General features: G+C 38.3%; 2 protein-coding genes across 3 annotated transcripts in view; one reads left to right on the forward strand and one right to left on the reverse strand.

The window, feature by feature from the left end:
• Nucleotides 1-6,588, reverse strand: part of duox (dual oxidase) — a 25,829-nt gene extending 19,241 nt beyond the window's left edge. Inside the window, exons 1-9 of the mRNA XM_055028931.1 lie at nucleotides 6,516-6,588; nucleotides 6,359-6,442; nucleotides 6,123-6,287; nucleotides 5,251-5,438; nucleotides 4,955-5,156; nucleotides 3,451-3,617; nucleotides 2,094-2,157; nucleotides 1,673-1,769; nucleotides 1,185-1,275 (exon numbers count right to left, since the gene is read on the reverse strand). Of these exons, the coding sequence (XP_054884906.1) occupies nucleotides 1,185-1,275; nucleotides 1,673-1,769; nucleotides 2,094-2,157; nucleotides 3,451-3,617; nucleotides 4,955-5,156; nucleotides 5,251-5,438; nucleotides 6,123-6,287; nucleotides 6,359-6,442; nucleotides 6,516-6,582 (1,125 nt within the window). The 5' untranslated portion in view covers nucleotides 6,583-6,588. The remainder of the gene's footprint in view (nucleotides 1-1,184; nucleotides 1,276-1,672; nucleotides 1,770-2,093; nucleotides 2,158-3,450; nucleotides 3,618-4,954; nucleotides 5,157-5,250; nucleotides 5,439-6,122; nucleotides 6,288-6,358; nucleotides 6,443-6,515) is intronic.
• A 398-nt stretch (nucleotides 6,589-6,986) lies between these two features.
• On the forward strand, nucleotides 6,987-11,394 carry duox2 (dual oxidase 2). Of its 2 annotated transcripts, XM_055028897.1 has the most exons (8): nucleotides 7,010-7,066; nucleotides 7,379-7,556; nucleotides 7,644-7,701; nucleotides 8,104-8,238; nucleotides 9,165-9,372; nucleotides 9,446-9,660; nucleotides 10,016-10,212; nucleotides 10,988-11,394. In XM_055028897.1, the coding sequence occupies exons 2-8, from the start codon at nucleotides 7,410-7,412 to the stop codon at nucleotides 10,997-10,999; spliced, it is 972 nt and encodes a 323-aa protein (XP_054884872.1). In that variant the 5' UTR covers nucleotides 7,010-7,066; nucleotides 7,379-7,409; the 3' UTR covers nucleotides 11,000-11,394. The 2 variants fall into 2 exon arrangements, with proteins under 2 accessions (XP_054884882.1, XP_054884872.1); XM_055028907.1 differs by lacking the exon at nucleotides 10,988-11,394 and having other exon boundaries at nucleotides 6,987-7,066; nucleotides 10,016-10,451.
• Nucleotides 11,395-11,407: the final 13 nt, after the last annotated feature.

Here is an 11,407-nt window from a genome sequence, read left to right on the forward strand (position 1 = left end):
CCAGTCAAAGTCCAGGCCTAGACTCTAGCTAAGAACCTATGGAAACAAATTAAAATCGATAATCATAGAAATTCTCCTTCCAATCTTTCTCAGCTATTTTCCAAGAAAGAAGCCAGAGACATAAAACAAGTGAAAGTGGGCTGAGTGCAAATGCATGCCACACTTTTCAGATTCTTCCTTGCACAAAATGTGGAGGACCTTTAATCACTTTCCTTCTGCTTCACAAGTATCACACTAATTTGTACACTGTCCCATAAAATCATAAAAGACGTGAACTTTAATAACTGAATATTTCTACACCCCAATTTTTTTTTTCTTTTACGTTAAATGATTTTCAAACGTTCCTTCAGGATGTTGAGAATCTGAAATACCAACAAAAACTTTCTTTCTAATGCAAATTGTAGATATTAAAGACATATTTATAGTCTAAGTAATTCCTAGGAGGCGTAACTTGACATTTTCCCCATTTATTATTGAAGAACCTTTAAATTATCTGCATTCAGCAGAACGTAAAGGTCCATGATCTTTCCCCAAGGGATACCTAAACATTTCCTCTGTGTTGACTCACCGTTTACCTCAGAGCACTGCCATTATTTTTAAACTTTATATAAACACAACAGCAACAACATCTGCAAATATATTTGTGATTAAAATACAACCAGCATTTTTAACAAAGCTTAGGTCAAACATCTGCAACCTTCTTTGGAAAATTAAGCAAATATAATCGCTAAAATGAATGTTCAATATCTTTAGTGGTACAGTTGAAACGTGAAGTTTATATACGTCAAATAAAAATAAACAGCTTTTCTCTCGTTTTTAAGTTAAGTCAAACTTCTATGGTTTTAGGTCAGTTACAATCACTAAAATTATTGGTGATTTCATGATTTTTAAATTTTGAAGGCATTAATAAATAAATCTATGACATCATTGTGGCATTCAGCAAATTGAAATAATTTTGGTAATTGTACTTGACCAAAAACAAGAAAAATTTGGTCAGATTTAACTTGAGGCAGTGAGAAAAAAAATATGTATTATTTGGTGTATATAAACCTTTAGTGTTAAAAGTAAGAGAGGATATTAGGGCCACACTAAGAAGATAAAATAATTAATATTCTCATAAGATTATAGCTTTTTACACAACTTTATTTGATCACAAATTGATAGGGTTTAATTGATATATTTACCTGCCGCTTCCAGAAGCTGTTACAGAGACGCATCGCTGGGGATTTACTGCCATCGATGTTGGTAATCTTTCGAAAATGACAAGTTTTGTTTCTGCAGAGAATAAAAGAAAAACCACTGTAACCAAAATGCATACTCAAGTAAGAGTAGCACAACTACAACACATTTTTACTCAAGTAAGAGCAAAAGACGTATTTGGTAAAAAGTTCCACTCAAGTACTGCCTAACTGGTAAAAGCATCAGTAATTTAATATGTAGAAATTACATAATCAGATGGGCCAAAATGTAAGTTGTGTGAAAAGTTTGGGTATTTTAGGAATCAATTTGAGAATAATTTGAGTAAATAACATAATTAGAAAATAACAAAAGCATCCAGAAATTTTACTGAAGTAAGAGTAATTAAATTTTAAAAAAAGAAGTTATCCCTGTAAATGTAATTATGTAGTTAAAACCCAACTCTGCTAAAAACAGTGCAACATTGAATCGTTACCTCATGTAGACACCAGGGGGCGCCATAGTCATACCAAACCGCATGGCAGCAGCTTGAAACTCAGGAGAAATACCTGGATCCACAAACTTCTGGTAGCCTGAAAAAAAAGACAAGTAGAAATTTAAATAAAAAAACAGACACAAACACATCACAAAAAGCTACAGAAACAAGTTCCAGCATCTAGAAAGTGTTTTCCCTAAGAAATAAAAGTGAGTAAGGTCCAGGGATCCTCTGACTGTTGTCGCCATAACTTTCGTCAGCCGTGGCAGCTTATTCAGCAGAACTGGGAGAGCAGGCTAATGGTTTGCTGACGGAGCACATGCCTGTCAAACTCCACCACCTGTAGCTCAGCTCACCGCGGATTGCGGTCGCTGGTGCATTACCTGATCCCCTGCACTTGTACGCACTCGCTCAGGCTCACCTGGATAAGGAGGGAGTTTTCTGTCTCCGAGGAATCCTGGCAGCCATTCATAGAGAACAATGTTCTGTGATGAAACACATGGAGGTCAAAAAGTTATTAAATGCACTCCCTGAAGTGGCTGAATTAAACTTTGAACATCCTGTTACTTCTGTTTTTGAGGGATGTCTTTGTACGGAAAGTAAGTTTCCCATTTTATCGCATTTTAACCACGACTTTAAATGGATTTTACTGCCGTTTTAAGTGAAAAACCAACACAAAGAAGAGGATAATTATTAAGAATACATTGTTTTTGTCCTCCAACCAAAAAAATAAATAGACTGTGCTGATGATGGTCTTAGTTGCGTATAATCAGCAGCTTCATTGAATAAATTATTACTCAACATATTTATTGAGTGTATTTAATCAATAAATACACTTAAGTAATGAATTTGAATACACTCAATAAATATGCTGAGTAATAATTTACTTAAGTAAAAGTAAAAAGTATTTTGTAAAAAGGCAACTCAAGCACTGAGTAACTGATCAAACCTTCAATCGTTTAAAATTTAAAAAAATATTAACTTACATAAAATCTAAGTTATGTGGAAATGTTGGTTATTTTGTGAACCAAAATTACAATAATTCAAATAAATAACTAATCAAAGATCATTATTTTAGTTATCAGTAAAGTTACTAATTATTTTGACAATTAATTGATCAATTAGCATATTCTGTATATTTTTCACTTAAGGCCTGTTTTAAATACAATATTAGAAATACTTTAAGTATGCACATAAACAAATAATTGATTTTCTGTTTTAAATAAGAAAATAAACTTTTTTATTGCCAAATATGGATGATAATTTCTAAAAAAACACAGGATGCATTTGTATAGTGCATGGCTTATCTGCTGATTATTTTTGGATTAGTAGATTAATATATGGGTATTAAAGTTTTTTTCACACAATCTGAACTGGGTGAAGTTAAAAATACCACTTGAAGAGCTTTTGGTGGAATAAATTTACTATTTTTATTTTGGAAAGTGTAGATATTTATTTTTATGGGAAAATTGTCTTGTTATAAGTACATTTCTAAACTGGCACTTTTTAATCGATATTTAATCTTCGTCTTACTGAAGAGATACTTGCAAGTCAGTTTTGACTTATTTGAAGTGAACTAAGATATTTCCACAAGAAATTAGACTGAAAATACTTGGTAAGATTTTGTGTTTTTGCAGTGTACATGCAGGGCAAAGCTGCAGAGCTGCGAGAGGTCAGAAATGACGCTCTGCTCCCTAACTACCTCCTGTCCGTCTTTTCAGAGTGCAAATTAAATCATCACCTGTGCAGTGAGAGGATTCTTCTTCTTCTCCATTTACCTGGAACGTGGCGACCACGGTCTTCCTGGCGTTTTGAAACAGCCTCTCATCTGACCACTCCGGGTTCTCCTTGTGCAACTTTGCGGCGACATAATTGTGGTAGCGAAACCAGATAATCCCCTCTGCTGCCGTGAACAAGTTCTCGTTGGCCCATGCGTTTCCCAACTCTGCGCATGGAAGATGGCACAAACAAGGACGTTTTGCAATTTCATCAGGTGAATTAGCCTCGTTATGACCACAACGTGCAGAACTGGGTCAAATACGTGACAAAATGCATGAAAGAAAAACACATAAACAGCACACATTTCTCAAGTGTGCAGAACTTTATCTGTATTCTGCTACCAGTAATCAACCACTAATTAGAAATACAATTTAGTGTTTTATTTTGTTAAAAAATGCGACAAAAGTTGGAATAATATCCTGCGACTTAACCACAGGCGATAACTATGCAGCTTTCACAATGGCAGCAACAAAACACAGGTTTTATGACACTTGCATGACTTGTCTTTTGTTTTAGAGGGAAGGATTTACTGTGGTCAGAGTGACATACCATTTACACAATTATTAAAGAGTCACAGCTCACGTCAGGCTGGACCTGCTTTGACTCAGACTCTGACTGCAACGCCGATCCAGGGCCGATATATTATTAATAACAAACTATTTATGATTTTGTTTTTGCTTTCTGCAGCTAGCAGCATTGACTGGGTGGCTGCTGCAAAATGTAGAGGAAGAGTGGAGCAGATTGTTTTAAAGTTCAGTTGTTTTTTCTGGACTGCAAGATGTTGAATTTGGCTCCTCAGACAAGAGGAATACAAAAATACTGAGTCGCTTAAGTTTTACTGTTCAGGATAAGCAGCATAAAATCAGTTGTCAAATGCATATTTGCTAAAGAAGGATAGCCTGCACTCCAACAAAGGAGAAACATATATTTTAACTTGCCAGCTGAAGATTTTCTTTATGTAATCTAAAACCAACAGGGCTGCAATTAACGGTTAGTCTAATGATGAATTGATTAATCAGATTCTGCAGATTTTTTGTATAAGTTTGTGTTAGAAAGATATCAAAAGATGCAAACAAATGTTTCGCTTCTTGTTTTAAATCGGAAAACAAACATTTCATTACCTAAAATGGAATAACATAGCACTCGTTTTGTGTACGCTTGATCATTTGTAGCAAAGAGTGCAATGTTGGCTAATTTGTTTTTTATTTTTGGATTAAAAGATTAATAAAGTGACAGGAAAAGGTACTTAATAATAGATTTTTCATACAGATTTTGAAGAGTGAGAAGCTAAAAATGCCACTTTAGGACTTTTGGCTACAACATATTTACAGAAAAGTGTATATTTTGAGCTGTTTTTGACTAAATATTGCTCTGAATGTGTTTTTCTTCTACCAAATGGCCTTTTATTAGATTCTGTATACTCTAGTTAATAATTAATCGACTACTAAATGAGTTGATTGTGATTAATCGTGATCTATCTGGAAGGATTGAGAGAAATCTCACCATAAAGCCCCTGTGGTCCATATTCTCCGGTGGAGGGATCGGGAGCGCTCCACATGAAATTGCGACCCCCTCCTTTATTCGGCATGTTCCACTCAGAACCTCGATTCAAGAGTCCTCCAGAGAAACTTCTCAAGAAGTCAGACCAAGAAGAGGAAGGACCATAAATGGAGCTCCCGTCTATCCACGCTGTAACAGAGTTCACCTGCATGAGCGGCACAGATTATCAGACGTAAACGACGAGAACGACTCAGAAAGCAGCCCTGATTAAAGGTGATCAGGAAGGAAAGAGTGAGCACCTGAGCTCGAGGGTTGCCGGGACTCTGGCCGGACAGTTTGTCCCATTGTCCTCTCTGGAAAGGCAGTCGGACTTTCCCAGTCGCATTGGGATCAAACACAGGATCCCCTTTAGGGACTTTGATGTTCATGAACTGAGGTGGACAACCATTAGTTCGTACTTCAACAATTTCAAAGGCAACATGGTAACCTGAAACAATTTCAGCATAATTAACAAGGTGAGAAATTTAACCTCACAAAGTCATTAATACAAACATTGTCCTAAACATTGTCAAGAATACAATGTTTAGGGCCTCTTATCACTTTAAATCCTTATAAGCTGCAGCATGGCCACAGCCCCCACTCACACGTGAAAATGGCTGCAAACAGATGCGCAATTACACAACCACACATCTTTGATAAGCAGAAGTGGAGCCTCCTGCACAACCAACAAGCATGCAGCAAGAAGTTTCTGAATGGTAAGTCAACAACAAATCATTTGCCTTTTCCAGCAGCCATTGTACATCGCATTCAACCAGCTGAGGAAACGTAATGGAGCTCTGCTTGGGTTGCTAGGTGACAGGCTGGGCTCAGCCGGGGTTGCTAGGTAACAGCGCAGTGCCCCTCCATTGTGACTGAAAAAAAATCCCATAACTTTTTTAGTTTTTTTTTCTTGCAAATTTTCCACATTTCTAACGTTTTAGAAACTTTCTCAGTTTCTCTTTTTTTCCCTATTTGCAGTGACGTAAATGTGCGCATTTTATTTGAGAAACAATGGAGCACAAATAAGTCACAAATAATTATTTTTGACTAAAGACTAAAATAATTTACTTTTGCATTTTTATCGAATATTTTCACTATTACTAATATTATCGGTAGTTTCCTTCATATTTACCGAAGATCAGAGACAGCACGGTCCGGTTGCGAGCCGAGGACAAACCGGAAGCTCCGCCGGCCAACAGCCTGCTCAGCCCGCGCGCGTTCGGCTGCACCGGCTCGTGCACAGGTTGGTAGACTCCATCCCAGTAACGCGCGGGCACGAGGCGCACCAGATGAGCACCTGCCGTGAGCGGAGAGTGGCCACCATCAGTCACCCGGTGATGTGTGAAACCGGGACCTGTCGGGACTTACCGGCGGCTCCGCGCTCCGGATGCGCCAAACTGTTGTACCAGCCGTCAAAGCGAGGCACCTCCCAGCTCAGTTCACCTTCACCACCTGCGTTTTTTGAACCTTAGAGTGAACCAGCTGCTTGTGTTTTTATGTGGATCCAGAGGAGACGTTTACTCACGCTCACTGAGGATGAACACCGAGCCAGCAAGTGCGCAGACTCTCCAAACCCATTTACGCAAATCCATTGATGCGAGAGGGGCTTCTTGGTTCAAGAGGAAAGAAAGACTCCTGAAAACTGAAGACTGCGTGCAGGTAGCTCAATGTTATTCTCCTATGTTCCTATTAGATTAAATGTATAATACTTAAATTAATCCACTGAAAGTCTCATAAAGTTGAGAAAAACACACAGTCTCACCCACTGCAGAGGCAGAGATGTTCACCAGGTGCAGCTGAACGCAGGTTTGATGGCAGCTGAGAGATACTGCAATACTTGCAGCCTGCACTTGTTGCTCAACTTAACGCCAAACTGCATGTGTGACCTATTTCCCAAAAAGGAATTGCCATCCATGTCAGGATCCTTCCTCTTTTTTTCACAGCATCCCAGTCATTGCATCCTTCGTCCTCCTCCTCCTCCTCCTGTGTGACACAAGGGGGGTCCAGAGGTATAAAAGAAGTGTATGTTCCCTCAACAATCAGACTTCACACCTTTCTTTGCCCTGCATATCTCAGGTAAGACAAAACCTTCAGAATTAACTTTTGTTTCTTTATTATATTTAATGGTGCAATCACTTAAGGAACAGCAATCAGAAGAAAACTGAGGTTCTGACTGAGTGATTTAAGAGTTTTTTCATTATTTTCTGTTTGCACACGATGCAAAGCAGAGCTAGCTGTTACTCTAGACTCGATTCCTTCAGGTTTAATAACGTGCCGTGCCTCAGGGTGGTAGTTTCCTTATCAGTTGTAAGTAAAACTGTTATCTCTGCACCTGGAGGAAAGTGAGAAGCGGCACTCTAACACTGCTTCCTCTGTTACGCTGCCTAGTCTCGGCTCAGTCCTTAGATCAGAAGCTAAGATGACTTTCTACGACGACATTTACCCATTCTACCCGCTACAAAGGACTGCCTTCATCGTCAGCGGCCGACTGCTCGCCATTATTCTGGTCTTCCTCATGCTGGCAGTCGGTCTTCTTCTCATCCTGCCAGGAATACGAGGAAGGACGGTGAGTGCGAGTTTTCTGTCCATTTGCATTTGCTGGGATGCTTTTCTGTTATTGCATGTATTCAAAATGTTTCTGTTTCTTATCCAGCGGGTTTTCTGGATGCTTAGGATCATGATCAGCTTGTTTGTAGGTGTAGTTATCGTAGGTAAGTTATGTATAAACTATAAAAACACCAAACATTTTTAGTCTTGTTTCTCGTACAAATATCTTACTAAACTTAAAATATTTTCTTCAGGAAGATATGAAAACTTGTTGTAAGTAAATAATTTGTTAATATTGGAGGAAAGCACTTGTCTATTGGCAGATACATTTATTTATTTATAATTTAAATAATCTACCAAAGGAGCAATTACTTAAAACAAGCTTCTATATCTTACTGATGTTATTGTTTTGTCTTGATTCACGTTTACTAAGATGTATGCACTAGATACTAGACAAAAGATACTAAGATTGTGTGTTTTTGCAGCGCATTTATTTTAATCTATAAAAATTATTAGATTTCCCTTTGTCTCCCATCATCATTCACCTTTATGTCCTTTTTGTGCAGCTCTGAACTTCACCAACAGCTGGGCCGAGGCGAGGATGACCACAAACGCTACCTACAAGTCCTTCAGTAATGCTGTCATCCAGGCTGAGGTCGGCCTGCATGTTGGGCTGTACGGCATCAACGTGACACTTAGAGGTGAGTCACTCTTACTGCCTGTGTGTTGGACTCTTCAGCGGCTTAACCGGATCAAGTCTTTGTTTTCAGTGGCCACCTACACACTCAAGTTGTTCAGTATGAGAAAATTTCTGCACAAGTTTGGAATTTGTTATAATTTAATGCATTTTGAATACATAAAAAGACAGCAAGGTCTTTTATTTAGTTGGGATCCTCAGTTGTTTTGACGATTTTTGTAATCATTTTGTGTTTCTCTTTCTTTGATTTGATCAGTTTTATTTCTGCTTTTAGTTGATTCTAGTCGTCTCTAGTTTTTTAAATAACTTTGTTTCTTAGGTTTAGTCATCCTTTAGTACAGTGTTACCTAGCAACCCCAGCTGAGCTAAACCCCATTACCAAGCAGCCAAAGCTGAGCTCCAGCATGTTAGGTCAGCTGGTTTTACTGCTTTATGCGCTGTACAGTGGCTGTTGGAACATTCAAGTGTTTTTTTATTAGCTCCCCATTCAGAAACCACTTGCTGCATTTTTGTTGGCTGTGCAGGAGATTCCACTTCTGCTTTTCAAAGAAGCACAGTTCTATAATTGCGTATTTGTTTGCAGCCATTGACCTAACCTCTTCAATGTTGAATAACAGGTCACCTTTGACGCGCAGCAAGCCATCAATCTTCAGATATTCTGCAGCAATACCACAAAAACAAAACAAAACAAACACAAAATCCAAACTATTCACTATTCATATCTGACATGCATCACTTGCCTCCAATGTGGGGTGGGTTTCTCTTTCCGTCAGAATCCTTTATCAACTTGGTTCAGCCTTATTTGTAAAGCCAGTAATAAAGAATAGAAATAAAAAGAGCAAGCAGAGATGTGATGCTGTTATAAAACCAATGACTTGCTGTACTGTGCGTACTCTTCTGACTGCAGCACATTGTTTTCTTTTGTCTCAGGGAAACCCGTTGTGCAGTTCAATGAAACCATCAACTACAATGAGATGTTCAGCTGGCATGACATCGCTGAAGAAGAGTATGAGCAAGCTTTGATCAAAGGTTTACCCAACCCCATCCTGTACATCGTGGAGAAATTCACCCTGAGCAGCCCCTGTGGGATGATCTTTCAGTACCGTTACTCCGGACGTTTTGCCTCTGCAACCCTCTGGTAATTAATGACAACCCTTACACTCATACAGGCATCAGGGATTAAAATAATTACGTACTAATTTGTTCTGCAGGACAGCGTTTTGCTGCTGGATTCTCGCCAACATCTTGTTCTTCTTGCCCGATGTTGTTTACGCCGGGTACATGACCATGGCCACCGCCGCCTTCATCTTCTTCTCCATGGCCTCCTTCTCCACCATCACGAATGTGCCTCAGTGTGTTTTCTCCATAGGGGAAGACTCCTTTGTGACAGAGTACAGCCATTCGTTTTGGCTGGCTCTGGCTACAGGTGAGCACTTCATGGTGGACATTGTTGCCACAGCGACTTGGTGTACCAAAATAACGCTCTGTGATTTTTTTTGTTGTTGTTTTGTTTTATAGGGTTTAGTCCTGCCATATTCTAAACATTGAGAACTTCTGCAAAGTATAAATGACAAAACAGCTTCAAGCATTTTTTTTCTCAAAAACTCAAAATGTGTAATCAAATTGAAAGTTCAGTTTCAAAAAGTTTTTATTGAGTTTATTCTACAGTAGCAGAGGATGAATTTAGACTTTTTCCTCTTTCTTGCACAACAGAAGAGTTGGTCGGAGGTACATAAAGACCAAAACTACATGTAAAAGTTGTGATTTTCACTCATTTCCAGGAGTGCTTTGCGCCATCATCGGGTTTTTCGTGGTGATGCTGTACTTCCTGATGCCAGAGAAGGTAAAAGCTGCTTTCAGCTTGAGTTTCGACAACTACCAGGACGAGGATGAGGATAAATCTTGTCCAGAGGGCTACCTCAACTCAGTCTTCCTTAACGGGGAATTGTATCTACCACTGACACCTAAAGTTACACCAGTAAGTTGGAAAAAAATTTCGCCATATTATGGGGCTTTAATTTGACAAACCATACATCTAATTATTTTTGTTTGTTTCTTGTGAATGAGAATAGCATTGAATTTGACAGTTTCAGCATATGTGTAGATTTAAATGTTTTAAATTAACATCAGAAATTAAAAACAATCAGGTGTTCTTAGCAGAAAGAATCCCCCAAGATGAAATTCTGCATAAAGCTGCAGTATGTAGCGTTTATTAAAATAAAGTTGTTTTGCACATTTTTATGCTTCATAAGATAGATAATCTGAAAAGATTGATCTTCTCCACCTCCTCACTATGCAACTGCTGCCATCTGAAGAAATGCACAACTTCCGGCCCAGAAACAACCAATCAGAGCCAAGAGGAGGGTCTTAGCATTGTCAGTCATTCTTGTGTACACGCTGCTCAATGTGCTAAAGAGGAGAAACAACATATCGTTTCATCAGTGCCTATACTAACTAGCTTGAACATTCACGATATGCAAGCGACACACTGCATGATTGACAGCAGTAAGACCCGCCTCCTGGCTCTGATTGGTTGTTTCTAGTTAGTGACGGAAGAAAGCAGAAGACCTTGATTTTGTTTTTCACAGATTATCTGTTTCATACCATATTGTGACAAAATCAACAAATATGTAAAAAAATATTTTTAATAAAAGTCACGCACTGCAGCTTTCAGGCCCCATGCAGCCTTTGGGCCAACTCTGCTCACGAACCATCAACAATATCTGATTGCAACAATTTTGTTTGTTTTCCAGGATCGTCTATGAAGCCATCCAGTGATCTCAACTGATTCATACTTGAATATTATTTGGCTGAATGTGTTAAAAATGAACTTTTCTAAGTTTAAATCACTGTCATTATTTATGTGAGCCGGTTTTATGTATTAAACTGTAAATATGTGTTTAATGCTGTAATGTTTGTTGTTGGGAACTAAAACTAAAAGAAATGTTTTTTAATGCCTTTTTTCTTGCATGATAATGGAAATATATTAGTCTTTACTTAACTTCTTCCTGATTAATCTGAAAAATATTTATATACCAGGATTTATTACAAAAAAGTCCACACAATTTTGGCACATTTAGTTTAAAGCAAGTATGGAGAAACATTGGTGCTGATGAGGATGCTGTAGTTTTCCTATTCCAGGCTGGTGTATTTATTTCTGCCTTGTATTTTCA

This window comes from Poeciliopsis prolifica, unplaced genomic scaffold (genome assembly GCF_027474105.1).
Source record: "Poeciliopsis prolifica strain line A6 unplaced genomic scaffold, Auburn_PproV2 SCAFFOLD001, whole genome shotgun sequence".
NCBI classification, from domain to species: Eukaryota; Metazoa; Chordata; class Actinopteri; order Cyprinodontiformes; family Poeciliidae; genus Poeciliopsis; species Poeciliopsis prolifica.

Bases quoted from the DNA above. Each gene is read 5' to 3' on its own strand.
- duox2 (XM_055028907.1), top strand. From the start codon at position 7,410: ATGACTTTCTACGACGACATTTACCCATTCTACCCGCTACAAAGGACT. The intron at 7,557-7,643 runs GTGAGTGCGAGT...TTTCTTATCCAG, and splicing joins CAGGAATACGAGGAAGGACG to CGGGTTTTCTGGATGCTTAG. The intron at 8,239-9,164 runs GTGAGTCACTCT...CTTTTGTCTCAG, and splicing joins CATCAACGTGACACTTAGAG to GGAAACCCGTTGTGCAGTTC.